The sequence below is a fragment of the Canis lupus genome, chromosome 34 (assembly GCF_003254725.2).
Source record: "Canis lupus dingo isolate Sandy chromosome 34, ASM325472v2, whole genome shotgun sequence".
Classification (NCBI taxonomy): domain Eukaryota; kingdom Metazoa; phylum Chordata; class Mammalia; order Carnivora; family Canidae; genus Canis; species Canis lupus.
The window spans coordinates 18,947,174-18,969,076 of NC_064276.1; the positions used below are offsets into that span (position 1 = coordinate 18,947,174).

Consider the following 21,903-nt stretch of genomic DNA (forward strand, 5'->3'; position numbering starts at 1 on the left):
AAGAAGAAAAAAATGCTGTATAACTCCCTGGGCCAGCAGTCAGATCACTACCCTTTCATTATGTGACCACAGGAGATTGATACTCTCCCTAGACAAGGAAAATGGTACATCACAAATCACTCCTCCAGGAGGAAGTCTTTGGAAGTTGTTCTCAGACTCAGAACAATACAAATATTGCAAATAAACATGGTGGTCAAATAAACCAGCCAAGTTCCATTATCATCATTGATTATATTTCTCAAATATCATATAATGACAGCATCCCCTTGGTTCCTTGGAAAATTCCGCCACTAAAACAAATAATGCTCAATTTAGAACCTCAAGGAATAAAGTATAATTTCTCTCAGGTTCCTCTTAAAGTTCCAGATACCTGGACCAAGAAAGTCTCTGGGTAAAGAATTTGGGTCCAAATGCTCTTCAAGGTTGATTTTCTTGCTCAGAGTTTAGAATCTCAAGGATCCCAGTTCCACCCTTCTCTTCCTATCATGGGAATAATTTATGTCGTAACATGCTTCTTCTATCCCATATAAGATTTAAGACTTATTCATAACTTAAATCCATTTAACCAAGAGGCCACAGACCTAGCATGGCTGGGTAGGATGCTGGGGAGGGCAGGTGGGTGAGCCATACCTTGTAGTCTTGCCCTGATGCTGCCCCTGAAGGCCTCAGAAAGGCACCAATGCTCATAATCCTTGCTTTGCAGGGCTCTATAAGAAGGCTGAAATTTGCTGAGTCTATGGTCCAGAGGCAACTCTCCTTTCCCAACCATGTTCTGCTTTTCATCCACAGATTTCATCTCACTAGTCCTTCAGTTACACACCAAAAACTCTATAATCCTTTCAATTGCCCTTTTTGCCAGGACTAGAAAAAAAGATTAGAACTACATCTAGTATCCACTTGAAGAATTTCTCCCATCCTACCAGGTCCCTGGCAAATAGACAAAAATAATGTTAGCCAGTGGCCTTGCTCTTCCTCCTGACTTACTAAACCAGTGCATGTAAATACCTCTAATTCTCCCATCTAGGCCTTTGTGCTATTGCTCTACATTTCACTCCTACATATTTTATAAACTGTGCAACACAATGTCATTTTTTTTTTGCTTTAGCAGTTAATTACCTTTCAAAGAGATTTAACTAATAAGAAAAATATTCTTTGTATTTCCCCATGTGGTTACCAGTTTCAGTGCTCTTCATTCTCATGTGTAAAGCTAGGTTTACATGTGGTTTAATTCAACTAAAAAGATTTCCTTTACCTTTCTTGTAGTACAGCTCATACAATTTTATCCACCTGAGCATAGCCTTACCTTCTTGCCCTACCCACCTCCAACCATCCATGGGCAGAGTCATCTGCTCAGCGCTAGCGCCACCTCTTTATACACCTCTCAGACACACACACACACACACACACACACACACACACACACATTCACTCAAACCCCCACCAAACACTTTCTCCTGAGAAGGGTCCCCTTCTCCCCTTTCTGGCCCAGCAGACCCATTAGAAGTAAACCATTAGAAGACCCATTAGAAGTAAATAGTTAACAAGCTGCCCTGTTTCAGGGCAAGTGAATAAAGAACCTGCATCAAGCCTCAGAATCCCAGCACAATAGAGTGGTGCAGGCCTCAAATATGGAGGCGGACAAGAGCTGCTTAAAGGATATACAAAGACATGGAGACAAATTGCTGGTTAGAATTCCCCCTCCTCCCAAGGATGAGGTATTCCCCACTGCACCCTACCATGCTAATCTTCGATTACAAAGACTTACCTGTATCAGGGGCACAGGCCTCATCTGCTTTGGCAGCATTATCCACATTCTGTATGTTGGTATCTGGGGAATAAAAAGAAGATTTGAGGACCAGCCTATGCTCTCGAGCTTCCTAAAAAGACAGGGAGGGGACCATCCTATGGGGTCTGGATCACTTGAGTTGTGTGTCTCTGAGCGTCATCTGGGTTCATATTGACTTGTTGGGGTTGGTTGTGTCTCCCCCATTATAGCCCAAGCTTCAGGAAGACAGTGACCACACCTTCCCCTTCTCCTGACACTCTTCGGCTCACTTCAGCCTGGGTGCATGAACTGAATGTGCTCCATCCAGAGGCTTCTTGCAATCTCTGCAGAAGGTTCTCTTACCCTTGCCATATGTTAGTTTGTGCTCCTCTTCTCCCCATCCTCTTTTGGGGATTTTTGCCTCTTTGTTCCTCTGAGAGAGCCATCAGACAGGGCTTCCTGTGAGGCCTCTGGGGAAAGGAGTCCTGGTCCCCTGGTCCTCATTCCCACCCCATAGGGAAGTTTCTATGCATAGGGAACCCCCCAGAAATGCAGCCTGTGCCTGTTGCAAATGCATTAGAGCTGCAGAATCTACCTTTCATCTTGGGGAACACTGGTCTACATACCTGGGCCACTGGCCTCATTGCTGGCCCCCTCCATTGGGTGGTCGGGGGTCTCCTGTCTGGGCTTCTGGCTGAAGGCCAGGAAGAGGTGCGTGCTCAGTGGCTGAGGAAGGTCCACCTCCAGGTAAGCCCTCATGAACAGCTTAAAGACATCATAGCTAATTGGCTAAGGAGAAACAAAGAGGGAAAAGTCAGTGTAACGAAGCAAAGAGACAGAGAAAAAGAGAGATGAGAAACTGATGGTGGTGGTGGGGGGCAGGCAGGTTAAGAGAAATGAAAGGAAAACAGAAGTGGGGGGATTGGTGGGTGCAGGAATGAAAAGGCCAGGCAGGAGGTGATGGAGACTGGCAGGCACAGGGAGCAGAGGACTGGATGCAAGAAAAAGAAGACCCTGGTGGTTGCGTGTTGGGGCTTGCAGGAGGATTCTGTAACAAGACGTATCCAAAACCAGGTAGAAAGGGGGTAATGGGAAGTAGCACTGGGAGTAGAGACCACAGAGGAGGGCTCTGCCTGAATCGAGGCCCACAAGCCAGACTGCCCTCTCATGAGGATCTGATCAGTGCCCTGGAATCCTAGTTAAGATGAAGAAGGTTATAGTAGAAAACAGGAAGGAAAGATGGTTCTGTGATGTCTCCATGTTCTGCTTGAGGGATGTGATTCCTGAGTGTTCAGGTCTCAGAAAATATGAAAAGACAAGCTCCATCCTTCATTACTTTCATAACTGATCTTCCCTGGATGAACCTCAAGAGAACAGGAGAGGGTATGTGTCTGGCTCAGCTGCTCTCAAAACATGTCCTTGTGAAGGTTTTAGGCACTGGGAGAAGAACAGGAAGCCAGGGACAGAAGGTAGAATCAAGAAATGTGCCAAAAAAACTAGAACCTCTCCCTGTTGTATCTCTCCCACTACTGCCTGGCTTCTGGTCCCAGGCTGGGAGCAACCGTGCCAGAAAGGGCTGCTGTACTCAGCAAACACTCAACAAAGACAGTTTGCAGTGAGTCATCACTGGCTCGTGCTCGGATGGCATCAGATTCTTCATCAAATCGGCAGATGCTCCTGGAAATCACTGAGGAAGCTCTACTCTAAGATCTGCTGTGCAGGCTTTTGTAAATAATAACAGCCATGAGAATAAAATCCCTTTTTGGGAGCCTACTTGGCTCTTTCCAAAATGTTGATAGCATTTAACCCCTTGTCTCATCTAGAAGATCTGAGCCTTCCCAGAACTGAGAGGTGGCTTCAAAATATACAATCAGGTCTAGTGTACAAAGTTTTGGCCCTAAAAACAAGTAATGCCCTCCTGACCCCATTGGGAAGGAGCTCACAGGGCCATTTCTAATTACCCCAAGCTGTCCTTTGCAGAGTGGAGGAAGTCTGATTTAGTTGGACAGAGGATAATGCAGGCTCTTAGCAGATTAAGGGATCTCTAAGCAAATGGTGGATTCCTATTTCTTGTGACAATTATCAATCTGTCTCTATCCCTCTGTCCTTCTTGCCCCTGAGTCTGTGTCTCTCTTCCTGACCCTGTCTCCACAGCCTCATCCAAGTGCTCTTCCTCACATATCCTCCTCTTTTTTACTAGTCTGCAAAAGGAAAATCTTTTCCTCCCACTTTACAAGTGGAACCCACCCACTATGCCCCTTGATCTACCCTCCCTCCAGCTGAAGGCATCTCCCAGCTTTTGCTTCTCTACCTGCAAGCATGTTCAAGGTCATTGTTCCAAAGAAATGGAAGGATACTCGAGTTACTAGCCGTGTCCTTTTACTCTTCCCCTTCTATGTTCCATGGCCAGACCACACTAGCCTCATTACCTCCTTAGTCCCATTTGGTTTGGGTTCTGAAACCTTCACCTCTAAACCCATTCTCTTGAAGGCCATCAATTCAATTGTCTCTTTTCTGACTTGCTCATATTTGGCTTCTCTGTAGCATTCCATCCTTTCTTCTTGAAACTTTGTTTTCCGTGGTGTTGTGCTATTTTGGTTCTCTTCATTCTCCACTTTGATTTGCTTTGATTTGAGTATTTGCTGATGGCACTATCATTATTTTAAAAGGCTCTTTTTTGCATTGTCTTTTCCTTCATGTTATTTATTTATTTACTTATTTATTTAGAAAGACTGTATCTATTCGTGAAAAGCACAAACACACACACACACACACACACACACACACACACACACAGGCAGAGACATAGGCAGAGGGAGAAGCAGACTCCATGCAGGGAGCCTGATGTGGGACTCAATTCTGGGGCTCCAGGATCACACCCTGAGTCAAAGTCAGACACTCAACTGCTGAGCCAGCCAGGCATCCCTCCTTCATGCTATTTAAATTGACAAGTACTGTTTACAATGTACAGCTGACCCTTGAACAACATGGGCTTGAGCTGTGCCAGCCATTTACATGTGGAATGTTTTTAAATAAATACAGTACAGTACTGTAAATGTATTTTCTCTTCCTTATGATTTCCTTGCTGACATTTTCCTTTCTCTAGCTTCCTTTATTGTAGAATATAGTACAGCATACCCATTATATACAGCATACTAAATCCATGTTAATCAACTGTTTATGTTAAAAGTAAGGCTTCCAGTCAACAGTAGGTTATTAGCAATTAAGCTTTTAGGGAGTCAAAAGTTATATGTGGATTTTTGACTGTGTTGGGGGTTGGCGATCTTCACCCCCACATTATTCAAGGGTCAAATGTAGCTTTGAGCACCAAAGTGCCCTGTTAAATCTTTTTATCAAATTGAGAACTATCAGCATTAAAATATTTCTGGAAGGGACACCTGGGTGGCTCAGTGGTTGAGCATCTCCTTCGGCTCACTCAGGTCATGATCCCAGGGTCCTGGGATCGAGTCCTGCATTGAGCTCCCTGCAGGGAGCCTGCCTCTCCCTCTGCCTATGTTTCTGTCTCTCTCTCTCATGAATAAGTAAATAAAATATTTTTAAAATGTCTGGAAAACAGACTATACTAAATTATTTTTAAAAAGAGAAAGTTTAAACAAAGTCTAACACTTAAAAAAAAAAAAAAACCAAAGCTGGAAGATCGTCAAACAAGAGCAGTGTGGCATTCAGGAGACCTTGTGACTAGTCTCAGCTTGACCACATTTCCTCATCTTTGTCTTCTTCAGCAGATGGTGAGTGCTGAATTAGAAGATCTCAAGTTCTAATCTTCTATTAGCTCCCTCCTTAAACCAGCTTCTCATCCTGACCCTGCAGTTTCTGTTAAAGCTGACAAGATCAGGCTCAGTCTTGAACTCCCAGTCAACTGAGACTAGGTCTTGTCTCTTCCTTCTTGTTACTGTTGTTTTGCCACATCTGTCACATCCAAGTCCTTTCTGTGTGTCCACTGCTCATCTACCTCCACCCTGATGAGAAGGCTATTGAAGGCCCATTGTTCCTGGTTTCAGACTTCTGTGCCTCCTACCTGGACCACTGCAATACTTCTTGATTTGCCTCTATCCCCATCTGTCAGTCCTCCCATCTTATCCATCCTTGCCAGATTGGTTTTCCCCAAGCGCAATTCTGAACAGATTGCTTCCCTACTCAAAAACTTTCCATGGCTCCTAATTGCCCATGGAAGAGGTGAGATCAGTTTTAAAATCATATGTCCCTCTATAACATTCTTGAGCATGCAATCCCATTTATCCTTATTTATAAATTACAGACATGCACTATTGTGCTCCTCTATTATGCACTATAAAACATACTTAAGAATAAATTAAAGAATAGAAGTTACATGAGATAAAAATCAAGGTATATAGAAGGTCTAATTTGTAGTATTTGTGTATTCCTTGGGTCCTCTGGGATTCACAGCCCTCCTAAAATCCCATTCCAACCTAGATTTATAGCTACTTCAGGTTCTGAGATCATTCCGGTCTTTTCTCCTATTATTCCCTATGTGTACCTCTACTCTCTGTCCACATTGGTTTCCATGTTCTTTCCTGGTCAAGCCTCCATACATATCACATAAACTGCTTCCTTCTCTATCTCTTAAAATTCTAGCTATCCTTTAAGGCCCAGCCCAGATGTCACCTCCTCCAGGAAGCCTGGTATGATCTCCTGTACCTGAATTTCTGTACTTTTCCACTTCAACTTGTGTCCTACGACACTTTTATTGGCTGCTCTCTATTAATATAGTTGTTTATGACAAATATATCCTTAGTTCTTCAACTAGATCTAGAGCTCTGGGAAGGTAGTGAAATATCTTATTTTACCTAAGTATCCCCCCACATCACCTATCACAGTGTTTCCTGATAGGTATCTTAATGGATGCTGGGTTTCTTCTTATACACTTGGCTGTCATCAATTATTGTGGGGTCTATTCAGTCAATAATATGTACTGAGCCTCCTAGGTACAACAAACATCTTGGGGAACACATCAGTGACATGCACATAGGTCTATACCTTCAAGAGACTTGGGTAGTGAAATAATTCCAATACAGGATCAATAGTGGTGAGTATAGGAAAAGTACTGACAAACAATTATGAGAACTTAGAAAACGATGATTGAACACACATCCAACCATTCATGACCCTATTCTGGGAAACAGGATCACATAGAGTAAGCCCAGAATCAAAGGTCATTCACACCAGAAGACCCCAGATCTCCTCAGGTCACTGAGGCTCTGAAAGTTCAGTGACATGCCCCAGCAGCAGAGTAAAACCAGAAGCCCGATCTTCTGACTCCCACTCCAGTGCTCCTGCTACCATATCTATTCCAGGTCCCAGCGCTAACATATACTTGATCTTAGCCAAAAGGCCGAGAAGTGATCGTCCCAGTGCTAACATATGGCTCCCTGTCACCCTCTCCAAGAACTTCAAGTATAGTATGCAAAAACATGTGACTAGCTGCCATTCTAAAATTTATATGTGGGTTATGAGAGACTAAGTTCTTTGTGAGCATAAGCCAGGCTCAGAGTAGCCGCTAGTGAAAGTGTGATGAGTAGAAGGTGGTTTACTAGGCCCAAACCAGATCAACAAACACTATGAGGCATGTTGGCAACTCTCTGAGCTCTGGAATAACATGTGAGGCATGGTCATGGGCAGGCCTGTTCTTTCCCCAAAACTGCAACTTTCATCTAAGAACTAACTGGGCAATTTCTGTTTCTGCAATCTGCTTAAAGTATTGATTCTTGCACAGGTCAAGAAGGGAGGTGAACTAGATGGACAGCTTACTGTGCATTAGGCAGCTTACATACATGATTTCATTTAAGTGTTTAAACAATAGTGTCAGGTGGGATGATTACTGCCATTTTGTGGATGAAAAAAATCCTGAAAACATAAATAATTTACTCAAAGTCATAAAGCAGGTGGCAGAGCTAGGCTCTGTGCTTTGGTGTGTCTGAGTCTAAGATCGTAGGGCCACCAAGCCATTTGCCCCTTTTGTTCCACTGTGCTCTTGTCCACTTGCTGCTGTAGTCAGCTCTCCAGAAAATCCCACAGTGCTAATGGGCAAGGGCATGCTTGTCATGGCCAGATGTAAACTTTCATTCCTGGCCTCACTTTCGTAGCTACTTGCCCCTTCCCACAACTAACTCATTCCTCCTTGAGACATTTTACCAGCAGTAAGCCATCAAACTCAAGAGAAATTAAATTATTTTTGTTTCCCCAACCCTGTGCTGGGACATTACACCTACTAGAAGCCAGCCACACTGTGAGAGAGAATAAAATCAGAGTGACAGAGCTTCCCTGGGACACGGCAGTGCCAGGCGTACAAAGAGTGGGGGCCAGCCTGATGGAGGCGGGGGTGGCAGCAGGCTCATAACAGCCAAGCTGCTCTCTGCTTTTGAGAGCTCCTGTGGCCTTCACACCCTCAGTGGCCCTGACTAAATTGTTCCCCTCCCACTCTTCAGCCTCAGGGCTGACAGGACTGATTAGTAGCCCCCACCCTTCTTTGTTCTTGTGTTTTTGGAGCTGGGGGTGGGCGGTGGGAGGGGCAGGGAGTTTTTTGCTGGCTCCACTATCTTCTCTGCATGGCTTCTCCTATGGAATGTTCTTTGAAATGGTTCATTCTCAATCTGGCTCCTGTACTGGCAATCCTCCTCCTGCTTCATTCTCCCCATGATTGGTGCATTTTATCCAAAGCCCCTGCTCAGGTACACCTCGAAGACATGTGCTTTGTTGGTTACCCTGCCATTGCCCCGCAGAGAAGGAGTTTTGAGTCAAGGTGTGTTGAAAGGATGATAATATGAATAAATAGGTGGCCAGCCTTGTCCCGAGTCTGTCCTGCTGATCAGTCATTTTTCTGCAATTAGTTCTCATGAAAGGACTCAGGAGCAGGGAAAAGGAAGTTGAGTTTAAAACATTCTAGGGAAAGGAGCCAGAAGGGGAATAATAAAGGGTACCATTTCCTTATGGGCAGTGTCCCATAAAGTGCTAGATATTTTGCAAAAATTATCTCATTCAATCCACTCATCTGCAAACTTCAATGTCTCTGCTTATTGTTATCTTCAGGTCACGTGAGGAAAGTGAGGCTCAGAGAGGTGAAATATTATCTCAGGCCACATTGCTGGTTGGCAGCAAAGGTAGAAGTTTAACCTAAGACCATGTAACTGTAGAGCCTGACAATAGGAAGTAAGTTCTGGAGGGCCAGAACCGTGCTTCCTCATCCTTATATCTTCTACAGTGCCCAGAACAGTACCTGAAAGCTCAAGAAACATTAGATGAGTTGAGTTTGAAAGTAGGGGAGTCTTGCATTCATTTACTCATTCGACAAATATTTCTTGAGTGTCTGCTATGAACCAGATATTCTTCTGGTCATTGGGGATACCGACATGAACAAAATACTCCTGTAGGAGAGATAGACAATTAAATAGTTACATAGCATGACAGATGGTGAAGAATACTAAAGAGGACAATAAGACAGAATAGAGAGATAAGAAGCATCAGGAAAGAGGGCTTAAATTTTTAACTAGAAAAGGTGACATTGATTGAGAAGGTGATTTGAACAAATACTTGAAGATGATGAAAAAAACAATGTGGATATACGTGGGAGAAACATTTCAGGAAGAGGCAAAAGCAGATGCAAAGATATTGAGGTTAGAGCAATATTGTCTTGTTTGACAGCATCAGAAGGCTAATAATAGCTGGAAAGGAATGAGGAGGGTAGCAAGAGATGAGGTTAGAGAGTAGAGAAAAGTACAGATGGTAATGACCTTGATTTTAACTCTGAGTAGGGAGTGGGGGAACCATGAGGGATTATAGAGCAGAGCAGTGACATGATCTGACTTAAGTTTTAACAAATTGCTCAGGATATATGTGAAGAATAGACTTTAAAAGTCAAGAGCAGAAACAGGGAGCACAGTTAGGTGATTATTACAAAATATGGTGGTGCCTCGGATAAGGGTGGAAGTGGTGCTGGTGGTGATATGTGACTAGATTTTGGATATACTTTGAAGGTGGAAGTGACAGGGTTTGCTGATGAACTGGACATGGGGTGTGAGAGGAAAACGCAATGCTGACTCCATAGTTTTAGACTGAAAAACTTGAAGAATGGCATTGTCATTTACTGAAATGGGGAAGATTGCTGGAAAAATACTTTACAGGGGAAGATCAAGGATCTCAGTTTAGCTTATGTTAAGTTTGAGATAGTGATTTGCTTTTTTAGCGGAAATGTCAAATTAGAGGGATAAAAGGAAAACCAGGAGAGAGCAGTGTCCTGAAATCCACATGAAGACAGACAGTGGAGAAGGATCTGACCAACTGTGTCCAATGCTGTTGAGTAAAATGCCTACTGAGTTTAGCCACATGGAAATCCTTGGCTATCTTCACTAGTGGTTTTAGTGGAGGAGTGGGGGTTATGCTCTGATTGAAGGGCTTTCAAGAAAGAGGGAAGAAGAGAAATTAGAGGCAATGACTATAGACAAATCTTTTACACAGTTTTGCTATACAGAACAGGAAAGAAATGAGGTGACTGGAGAAGTGTTGTCAGGAGAACAATTTTATTTTATTTATTTTATTTATTTATTTATTTATTTATTTATTTATTTTTAAAGATTTTTATTTATTCATTCATGATAGACATAGAGAAGGAGAGAGAGAGAGGCAGAGACACAGGCAGAGGGAGAAGCAGACTCCATGCAGGGAGCCCAATGCGGTACTCGATCCCGGGACTCCAGGATCACGCCCTGGGCCAAAGGCAGGTGCTGAACCGCTGAGCCACCCAGGGATCCCCAGGAGAACAATTTTAATATAGGACAAATAACAGTATGCTTATATGTTGATGAGAAAAATCTAACAAATAGTGGAAAGCTGATGTGAAGGAGATATATATATATATATATATATATATATAGAGAGAGAGAGAGAGAGAGAGAGAGAGAGAGAAGGGGAGCGAGGGAGAGAGAGAGCAATTCCTGTCAATAGACTAGAAGAGAATGGGAATGAGTGAGGGACTAAACCTACTAGGAACATGGAGAGTTCATTCCTAGTTACAGGAGAAAAGGTACAGAGGTAGGTGAGGATCTTGTGGAAGATCACTTCTGATTGTTATTTTCTCAGCGAAGTAGAAAGCATGGTTGATAACTGAGAATGAAGACAGGAAGACAGAAAGATTTGAAGAGAGGAAGGTCTGATGTAGTCTTCTAGACAGTGAGAGGGTGATTAAACTTGGCAAATGTATAAATGGTTCACTTGAGACTTAGAGAAAATATGTTGAGAAGCAAGTTCTTTAAAATGAGCTAAACTTCTAAGGGTGGGACAAATTATGGAAAGGCTAGGACAAAGAACATCCTTTTTAAAGGCTTGAAATGGAAATGTTCTTACCTCATGTGGGTCATATTGTTTGAGGCTCCCACCCTCATTAAACTCAGCCAAGACATCCTTTATCTTCTTGGAAGAATCTGGAGAGACATAATCCACATGTAAAATATTGGTGAACAGCAAATGGGAGCTGGGCCAAGTAAATTCTCTCTATCTAACCTTGGTTATGATAGAGCAACTCCTTATTCCCAGGGCTATATGGAAAAATGTCACCCTTATCTGCCCTTCTGCCCTCTTATTTCTTATTTTCAGTATAGTGTCTCCCCTGCTGTATGAACTATCTTTCTAAAACACAAATGTGATCCGATTGTGTTCCTACTCAATATACTTCAATGGCTCTAATTTTCCCAATATAAAGTTTAACTCCCTTAGCTTGCTATATAAATATTGTGATAATTTGACCTAGCTCATTCCTTATCTCTTACTTTAACTTTCCACTTACCCCACTTTTCAGCCACATCAAATTGCATTTCCATAAATCCCTGAATACACTGTGTATTCACTCATTCATTCTTCCAATGGAGTCTTTTCTCTATGTTGTAAGCTTCACTCAATTCTTGGTATCCAGTTCAAATGTCAACTCCTTTGTAAGGTCTTCCTTTATCAATTAGAGTTCCCTCTCCTGGCTCTCACATGACTTATACATAACTCTGTAATAGCACTTGTCATATGGTGTTATAGTTATTTATTAACTTGCCTCACTTCCTCAGTTCTACCTTGAGAGCTGTAATTGGCTTGTGAGTCTTTGTATATCATATCATGGTCCAACACATAGCTAGTGTTCAGGAAACCAATATACTAGATGACTGCATAAAATCTGAGCAGAAATTTCAAAAAATTTAAAATTTTGTTGATTAAATAGGATGAATGGGCATTAAGCCCAGTGATGCTCTGTCCTTGGTGCTGAAACAGAGATTGGGATTCATGAAACATGGTGATTTAGAAAATTCCCCTTTCCGTAGGAAATAATTTGGAAACTACCAGAGAAAATGGTGGCTTCTTCTTCTTCTTTTGAGTTTTATGAGGAAACTGGTAATCTAGAAAAGGGAGTCAATAATTGTCATTATAAACACTTGAGTGTATCCTGTGTAGTTACCAGAACTCTAGATATCAGAGAAAACCAGGGTCTCTGTGCTCTCCTGGTCTCACAGTACTGTGGACAATTATGAGCTTCCCAAGCTCCATTTCTGCCATTATTTGAACATCTGAGAAAAGGGTAATGTTATTAAAAATAGAAATAGTGTTCCTGGTGTTCAGGTTCTTTGTACAGAGGGCTACACTTTCACAGGTCTATGTAAAGTAGATGTGCTCATGAGTTGAGCTATTCTCCATAGTTCTGCTGACTTGGATTCAATTAAACACAAGTTATAATAATTTCAGGATTAAGACTACTGAAATGCCACAGGAAAATGTTGATGTTGCCTAAAAATGGACATTTCTTTCTGAAATTCAAAACAGATACTGAAAAACTAATAGCTCAGTGAGATCCAGGCAGCAGATGTCATCAATTTGGGCTGCTTCCACTCAATTCAGAAAACACGATGGAGGGTGAGATGCTGCAAGGTACTATTGATGAACTAGCTGGGGAGGTGATCTGAATAACTGTGATAATGATGGCTACTTCTTACTGGGGGTCTTTACTGCATATTCTCATATGCACATTTGGTTATATTTTCTTCAGTTTACAGGTGAAGAAGCTAAAATTCAGAAAAATTAAGCGACTTGCCTAAGAGAGTTTTAATTCATGTTTAGTTTGACTCAAAGTCTATATTACTTTCCCTTAAGCACTGTTCATTGTGCTTGCTAACACTTGCTAACACAAGGGAAAGTGTAATTAAAGCTATATAACAATAATATGAAGCTCTAGGAAGCACACAGCAGAGAAATAGAATGAGCAGGAAAGACGTAAAAGAGCAGGATGACAGTAAAGCTTGGGTGGGGACCAGGGATGTCCTATACAGAGGTAGCATTTGAGCTGAGGTGTAAAGAATGAGTGGGGTTTGAAAGGCAGACATGAAATGGAAAAAAAGTATTCTAAGCAAAGTTGCAGAGATGGGCATTATAAGATATCTAGGAAAGGTCAGAACCAGAGCAGTTTGGGGCCAGATTTGCAGGAGTCTTGAGTGCCAAGCTAAGGATATTGATTTGAAATTGTTAAAAGATTTTCTGAATAGTTGAGTACCATAATCAAGTGTCTGTTTTCTAAAGGCCACTCTGGCAACAGAAATGGAAGGGAGCTTAGAATTAGGCCAGAGTGTAGTTAACATTACACATAAATTATATTCAAATCATTCTATGGGCAGCCCAATTCTTTAGAAAACGCTACATTTTAGAATTTCATGGGAGATTTTCAGGCCAGCTAGAGTGGCCAAATCTATACTGCACTAAAAAGTACACATTTGGAAGCATGGGTACCCTAAGTGTGGCTTCTGCAAGAATAATAAAAAGTGAGCATTTTGAGAACCAGGGGGTGATTTCACTTGAATTAATACCCTTGATATTATTGTCACATTTTGGAAATTCCACAGTTGATCCTAGCAGAAATCTTTTGGTTCTAAAAGGCTATATATTTGCAAAATCCTCATTTATATTTAAATGTGTGCTATAAATGCATCTCCACACACACATGCCCATATATGTATATAAACATACACAAATATGTTTATCCTATGTTCACATTCAAATAAACAGGTCTTAAAAAGAAAAACAGAGATAAAATTTCTGATTAATAGCCTAAAATTAAATAGGAAAAAACAATCCAAGAGATTGCATGTTCCTAGATTTCCATGAGGGGATTCACCACACATTTACTTCAATTTATTTCATGGACCTTAATGAGCTTATAGTGTCAACACCTGTCCTTTTTAAAAACGGGAGAAAATCTAATCTTCAAAGTTGAGACCCATTACTCTCTCCTGGGATGTCATTTGATATTTTATTAGTTTTATTTTCGACAGGTTTCTGGACTGGGTTTCTATTTGCCCAAGGAGTAAGTGGGTACTGCTCCATTCTTTTTTTTTTTTTTTAAAGATTTATTTATTTATTTATTTATTTATTCATTCATTCATTCATTCATTCATGTATTCATGAGAGACAGAGAGAGAGACAGGCAGAGACACTGGCAGAGGGAGAAGCAGGCTCCATGCAAGGAGCCTGACGTGGGACTTGATCCCTGGGCTGAGGGCAGTGCTAAACCGCTGAGCCACCTGGGCTGCCCATACTGCTCCATCCTGTTTCATCTGAAGACACCTAAGAACAATGAGGGACCTCTTCAGAGCATTCCATGATCTTACGTCAGGCACTGTGAGTCCAACTGTGCAGCCTTAGTAGAGAGCAGAAGCCTATACAGTAGCACTACCACCAGACTCGTGGGAGATCCAGTTCTATTCCTGAGTGTCTTTATAGGTACCTCTGCCATGCCTGCAGGTCTTTGCTAGAACTCTTATTTTGTTGAGTGCTTATTGTATGCTAGGCATTGTCCTAGTCGTCTTACAGATTTTATTTAAATCGCCACAACTGCCCTCTAATGTAATAGTGTTATTTTCTTTTTAAAGATTTTATGTATTCATCAGAGACACAGAGAGAGAGGCAGAGACACAGGCAGTGGGAGAAGCAGGCTCCCTGTGGGGAGCCTGATGCAGAACTCCATCCCAGATCCTTGGGATCAGGACCTGAGCCAAAGGCAGATGCTCAACCACTGAGCCACCCAGGTGCCCCTAATGGTCCTCATTTAAGAGAATTAAAAACCGAGGCTTATGAAATATAGATAATTATTTCAAGAGCACACAGCTAGTGAGTGGGTGACTAATTTTTGGTATACCTAATGATGTGACATAGCTATTAGATTCACTGGATATATGAACATGGGTAAATCAGAAGACAAGGCTCTTCCTCTATGGCAGTACCTCTCTAAACCTGGCTACATGTCAGAACCACCTGAGGAGCCCTATATATACATTGAAACCCACACCTCATCTGAGACCAATGAAGTCAGTATCTCTCTGGAAACTCAGGAATTCAAAATATTTTAAAGCTTTGTGGGGGTTCAAATGTACAGTCAAGATTAAGAACTATTATTCCGAGAATGTAATTTTACTGTTAGAAATGAAAAGTAAAAAAAAAAAAGTAAAAAAAAAAAAAAAAAAAAAAAGAAATGAAAAGTATCAGGGATCCCTGGGTGGCTCAGCAGTTTAGCGCTGCCTTCAGCCCAGGGCATGATCCTGGAGTCCTGGGATCAAGTCCCACGTCAGGCTCCCTGCATGGAGCCTGCTTCTCCCTCTGTTTGTCTGTCTGTCTGTCTGTCTCTCTCTCTCTCATGAATAAATAAAATCTTAAAAAAAAAAGAAATGAAGAGTATCTTAAGAAGCAGCTAAACTTGTCAGAGAATTATTGCAAAAGGAGAAAAAGTTTATAACTCTGCTAAATCTGAAATCACCATGCTTGGTAGACATTCTCTATTGCTTAAGTGGACAATACTAAGGAACTTTATCCAACAGGTCGACTTATTCAGCTTTGTGGCAAGGCAGGGATACATTCTGCATTAACTCCCACTGGCAGAACCATCAGTGTGCAGCTCTCCCCCAAATCAGGGATTAAGGAGACTCTTTTCTGCGATCAAGGTCTCTAGTAGTAACAACTACCCTAAGAAGCTTCAATCCAAAATCGTCTCCTTATACTTTATGTGCCAAGAATTCTGGGACCTTAACCAAACATTTGTTCCTAGTGTTTGAGCACATTCAAAGCCTTTTTAAGGAGAAAATTTGGCCCAACTCACAAGCACCTTCACTGCCACGCTTGTGTAGGAGAGGGATGCCCTCCAACTGAACAAGCAGACAAATCAGGAGATGCAGTGTTTACTGCAGCATGTCAGCTGTTCTGCCTGAACCAGAACCCAAAGTTTATGGGCCATCTTCTAGTTAAGAACACTGAGTATCTGAACAGTAGTTGGACCATTAAACTTTGAAATAACTATAAATCAACATTTTCCAATGTGAACATGAAAATCCATAGATGAGGGTGAAATTTTAGATGCATAATAACTCTCCATTCCTCAAAGTTCCCCAAGAGCATCTCAAACTGAACATGCATAGGAACTGCCTGAGGATCAGTTTTAAATGCAGATTCTGATTCAGCAGGGTCTGGGTCAGGGCCTGAAATTCTGCATTTCAAATAAGACCATAGGTGACACCAATCATGTAGGTGCATGGACCTCATTTTTGATGAGAAGGACTTAAGTAACATGCTTGTATATTTGTGGCTGACTAGGTAAGACTTGCCTGTCACAACACAGACAAAACCGTGATGCCGAGGCTACAGGAATATATTCCATAGACTGAGAAGTGCATAAATGACTCAACCCTGGGAGCGAAAGACACAAAGAGGGGAAAAGGGAAAGTTGGCACATGAAAGGGAAGAAAAAAAAAAACCTAGATTTTCCTCCTTTGATGACAGCTGGGATGTATAAATAAGTTTTCTAAGTATTTCAGGGAGTCAAGAACACAGCAAGGTGCAAAAAAGCAAGAGTGGAGTTTCCCAAGGGCTCTGGAAAGATGGATAATGATGTCATAATAGAGATGCCAGATCCAGGAGCACTGCATCAAAAGGCCTTCTTTTTCAGCCCAGGAGGAATCAGGCCCCAAAGTGGAAGATGGAAAGCATGTGTAAGAAGCCCAGCTTCATAAACATTGACACATTCTCCCAGCTACACTTCTTTTCCTGTGCACTGTTTCTCGCCAGCATATAACCTATGCCTGGCACAAAATCAATGTTCAATAAAGACTCATGGAATAAAGGAGGACTAGAAAAGAGATTGGAGTTATTGTGCTTGTCCTATAGATCCTATATTTCTAGGGGCATAGGGAGAAAAGCTGGACCACTGGTTGTCAACCGTGGCTGCATGGTGGAACAACCTGGAGAGTTTTAAACACTACTCATGCCTGGATCCTGCACCTATAGATTATAATTAAATGATCCCAGGTGGGGGTATGTGTGAACTGGATATATGTGTGAACTGGGGTATGCACTGGAAGGGCTCAAAGCCTCCCAAGTGTTTCTAGTGTGCAGCCAATGCTGAGGACCACTGAGGTCTGCCAAGATAACTATGGAGGGGAACCACTGGAAGTAATAATCCTGCTACATTGTTACCTCTAATAGAATAAGAGAAAAAGACTTTGCATTAAAAGCAGCAGGGTTTGGGGCTCATATAAGAGAACCTTCTTTAGGATACTGAGACTTTCTGATTCATCATAAATGCTCTGAATGACTGGTATGGCTTATTTGTATAAGTAAAATCGGCATTGTTAGCAAAACTTCCCACTTTTTCTTCAAACAATTTGGTCTCATCAGTCATAGCCCAAATGAAGGTGGAAGAATGGATCAGACAACCTGTACCTTCTTGTGACTAAAAGTGTGGCCCTGGACCAGCAGCATCAGCAACAGCTGGAAGCTTGTCAGAAATGCAGCATCTTGGAACCATCCCAGGCCTACTGAGTCAGACTCCAGTAGTTTAACAAGATCTCCAGGAGATTCATGTGCATATTCAATTCTGAGAGCTATTGTTCCACTGAATTCTATCCCTATCCATAGATTCTGTGACTGCTTGTGGGTAGAGTCCCAGTCACCATAGAGAAAAGAAGGCCAGTTATGCTGCAAGAGACGTGGGTAAGAAATAGATGTGGTTTCCTTCTGGGATGGAAGCAATGAGGCATGACCCTTTATGGACCCAGGCCTCCAAGAACGTTTCATTAACTGTCATTTCATTGGCCCATATAAATAGTAAGCTTTCAATGAAGCTTACTTAGAGCCTTATGTTGTTCTATAAACCAGCCCTAAACATTTTCTCTGACTCCCATATTAACACTGACAGGTTTAAATTTTGAGCTGTAATTTATCCACATTGAAAAGAGACTTTGCATTGATCTGATTCTAATGAAATATATTTCTGAATAGCTTAACTTACTGATTCGTTCTCTTTAAATGCACTTTAAAATTTTGCTCTGTTATAGTTTAATTGACATACATACATATCTATATGCATATATACATATATTTTTTTCAACTGTATCACTGAAGGTTGAGCTTCAATGGGTACTTTTTGTTTAATCTGTTGGAACTGGATTGAAGCAAATTGAATTTGACCTGGGACTGAGAATTTTGGTTCTAATTCTCATTCTGCCATTGACCTTGGGGAAGTCACTGAGCTCTTCTGGACTCAGTACTCTCATTTATAAAATGGGTAGGAGTTGGATTTGATGATGGCTTACAATTTCTTCCAGGTGTAAAAGGTCTACAAAATCTAGCAACTGTGGGCTGATGCCGAAAATGTTTGGTTTAATTTCTTGGAGAATTAAAAGTTAAAATTGATGATTTATCACTTTTTTCCTTTTTTCCCTTTCTGAAAAAGCTGATAGTTTTTGTCCTTGACAAATCATGGAAAAATAATTGCCTCTCCCCAAGTATCAGGATTAGAAGGGCAATAAGCCTATTATATGTCTATTTGAAGCTGTTAAGGGAGGGTCAGTAGGAGGCCTCTCCACAAGATCATGCCCTCTGAGGTTGAAAAGAAACCTGTTTGGACACAGAAACTAAGTATTAGAAGGGCTAATGATGGTCATTTAATCAACTGGACATCCAGGGAAAGAAAACTCAATTGCTTTTAAGTCAATCCTCTATCTTGGGCAGGTCTGACCATTAGGCACCAACAAATTCCTTGCTGTAAGACTTTCTTTGATGATTTCCTCCCATTAGTCCTAGGGCTACTTCTGGAAGCCAACCAAAATTAAATAAACACCTTCTCCCCACTTTTTATTTAATTTAATTTAATTTAATTTAATTATTTATTTATTTGGATCCTTTCTCTGGGTCTTCCCTTCTCCAGCAAACAGGCATAGGACTTTCAGGCACTTCTTCAAAAGCCTGCTGTGAGGCCCCTTGCTATGCTGGCAGCACTTCTCAAACAAGTTCCTGGTTTGTCCATATCCATAGTGAACTGTGGTGCCCAGGAATAAATTCAGCTCTCAAAGAGGTCTGATCAGGGTAGGTCAGAATGTGGGTATCAGTGTGCCTTACTAGACACTGTAAATCTATTAATACATCCTATGATCTATCATAGCCACAAATCAGTGGTTTGGTTAAATAAAATATCAAAAGAAATCTCTGTATCTCCTAAAAATCAGGCTTCTGGAAAGTAATGAACAACACAGGAACACCTCATGATATACTGTGTGCTAGCTAGCCTCCATCCCATGAGGTGTGAGGTCCATTCCCCAGACCCATTGCGTCTGGGTCAGGCCTGGCACTGCTCTGACCAGTGGAATGTGGAGACAGTTCTGTTTAGGGACCTCTGAGTCCAGGTGTTAAAAAGGCCTGCTTTTATGCTCTTAGAGTCTGAGGCCCGCATGTAAGAAGTCCAGGCCAGCCAGCCGGCCGGAGAGAGAGAGACCACATGGAGAGGCCCCAGGAGATGACAAAGTGCTTGGACAAAGCAATCCCATGGAGGAACACTGAGGTAACAGCATGGGAGTGAATAAGTCCTGCTGTGTCATGTCAGGCATCCCACCCGAAGCCCCAAACACCGTGGAGCAGGGACCAGCCATCCCAGCTGTGCCCCCTACCAGATTCCGGAGCCACAGAATCATGGGAAAAAACAAAATAGCTGTTTTAACTCACAAGTTTGAAGTTGTTTTGATGCAGCAGTTGATAACTAAATTGAACAGATAACTGTTAGGGTGAAGAACAGCATACAAAATAGCCTTGCATGTCTGTTTTATACACACACACACACACACACACACACACACACACGTCATGGTTATCACTGGAAGACAGAATTATAGGTAGCTTTAAATTTCATCCACTTTTCATTTTTTTTTAATTTTTATTTATTTATGATAGTCACAGAGAGAGAGAGAGGCAGAGACACAGGCAGAGGGAGAAGCAGGCTCCATGCACCGGGAGCCCGACGTGGGATTCGATCCCGGGTCTCCAGGATCGCGCCCTGGGCCAAAGGCAGGCGCCAAACCGCTGCGCCACCCAGGGATCCCCCACTTTTCATTTTTATACTTGTGTTATTTTTATAACAAAAATATTCTTAATATCACCTCATGTTTTTTGCAAGCACTTTAAACTACTGACTCACATGAAACTTACCATATATATATGTATCAACTGTGTGCGTGTGTACATATAAAATAAATATATACATCCCCAAGGGTAGTTTTAACACGGTTTCCCCCCAGCAGAAGGCCACTAGAGAAGATATAGGGCTTTTATTATATACACCAAGTACACCAAGAGCCTCTTCTCCTGAAATTCTTGGTAACCCCACCAGGGAAAAGTTCTCAATTCTCAGGCCATACACTTCGGCTATTCCACTACTGCAAAGTTCCTGTTTATGCAGTTATGAAAGAGAAGTTGCTATGGCAATGCAATCTGACTGAATACCAGCATGTGTCTAAAATTGGTAGAAGTGCCTTTTTCAGGGTTTCCTCTGAGAATTAATCATTTTCCAAGAACTGTAGCTTTTTTTCCCCTCTCCTGTTACAACAATACCAGAGCACCTTATCCAGTCCTGGGACATGAATAAGATGAGGAGGGGTCACAGAAGGACAAAGCTGATGGTTAAAAAAAGAACCAAGCCACAAAGGAACCCCTTCCTACTAAATACTCTGGTTTCTTTTCAACCCCTGTCTCACCTACTGCTTTGCTACATGCCTACCCCTCTGTCCCTCAGCTCCCTCCACCCACTACTCTTTTTGCCTGGCCATCTTTCTTCTGCCTTCTTCTGACTTCTTTCCCTTCTCTGACCTCTAGTTGTATGCAGACCGTGGCCCTGTTTTTCCATCCATCTTCTCATCTCTCTCCTCATGTTCTTTCTATCTGAACTGCTTTCATTCCTGTTGTTGTTGTCCTCTCCTTGCTGCCTCCACACAACGATTCTCATGTGTGGAATGAAGAGCTCTCCTTCCCACTCTCCTCCCACCATATCCCTTCCAGGCCTCACTTGGAAAGCAATGTCCTCCATGATAGGGTCTTTTTATCATTCCAGTTCTTGCCCACCACCACCAAACACTCTAGGCCCCAAGTCTGTGACCTCCTTGACATTTTTCGAAGCAACCATGACTTTCTCTCCTCCCTGCTTTCCCAAGCCACTTCTTCTGCTGTAATGCTCTTGCCTCCCTCCTACTAGTGTTTCTGGCATCTGGAAACCACACCTGCACCAGGAAGCCTCCCACCAGTCTAGGCTAGGTTTCTTCCCCAACTCCTTAGCACCTGTCATAATGAACATCATTGTTTGAGCCCTATCTATCTTTTCCTACTAGATTGGCAGCTCTTTGAGGGCAGGGATTGTGTCTCACTCATTTCTGGTTGCCTCCAACTTGGCGCATATGAACGGAGAAGTAGATGTATCATCACTATCACCAAATCAACATTTCCAAGCTGTCCCCACCAGCCTTGAATATTAATGTCGGCATTTGCCATAGATTTACAGTCTTCAGGGATATCTTTGCTGGCTTCCTTTCATTCTGTAAATTTTGGTGATACTTCCACCAGTTTTCCACAGATCAGCATTTGTTCTTTGCCACAGTCCATCCTCACCCTGATACTTAGCCCAGACTAGATTTCATCCAATGGACCCTGCGCTACCTCCCTGATCTGGCAGTTTCTATATTCAGGCCACCCTAAACATAGCCACCAGATTCATGGCTTTATACTTGGCCACCTTTGACCCAAGGCCTCCTACTATCCTCATCCCTCCTATGTCC

The 21,903-nt window shown here is 42.1% G+C and overlaps 1 protein-coding gene and 1 long non-coding RNA gene across 10 annotated transcripts in view; one reads left to right on the plus strand and one right to left on the minus strand.

Annotated features, from left to right (window-relative positions):
- DGKG (diacylglycerol kinase gamma) overlaps positions 1-21,903 on the minus strand; it is a 205,367-nt gene that overhangs the window by 145,355 nt on the left and 38,109 nt on the right. For 6 of the 7 annotated variants that reach the window (XR_007408100.1, XR_007408101.1, XR_004811855.2 and 3 more), the window contains 3 exons: positions 11,144-11,220; positions 2,392-2,554; positions 1,766-1,828 (listed from right to left, as the gene is read on the minus strand). Coding sequence is in view for 1 of the 7 variants with exons in the window: in XM_025451551.3 (XP_025307336.1) it covers positions 1,766-1,828; positions 2,392-2,554; positions 11,144-11,220 (303 nt within the window). In the remaining 6 variants the exon portion in view is untranslated. Of the gene's footprint in view, positions 1-1,765; positions 1,829-2,391; positions 2,555-9,020; positions 9,169-11,143; positions 11,221-21,903 lie in introns of all 7 variants that reach the window. The other variant, XR_007408102.1, reaches the window with a different exon arrangement.
- LOC118353250 (uncharacterized) overlaps positions 17,582-21,903 on the plus strand; it is a 40,921-nt gene continuing 36,599 nt past the window's right edge. For all 3 annotated transcript variants that reach the window (XR_007408103.1, XR_004811857.2, XR_004811856.2), the window contains exons 1-2: positions 17,582-17,800; positions 19,523-19,646. This is a non-coding gene — a long non-coding RNA (uncharacterized LOC118353250). The remainder of the gene's footprint in view (positions 17,801-19,522; positions 19,647-21,903) is intronic.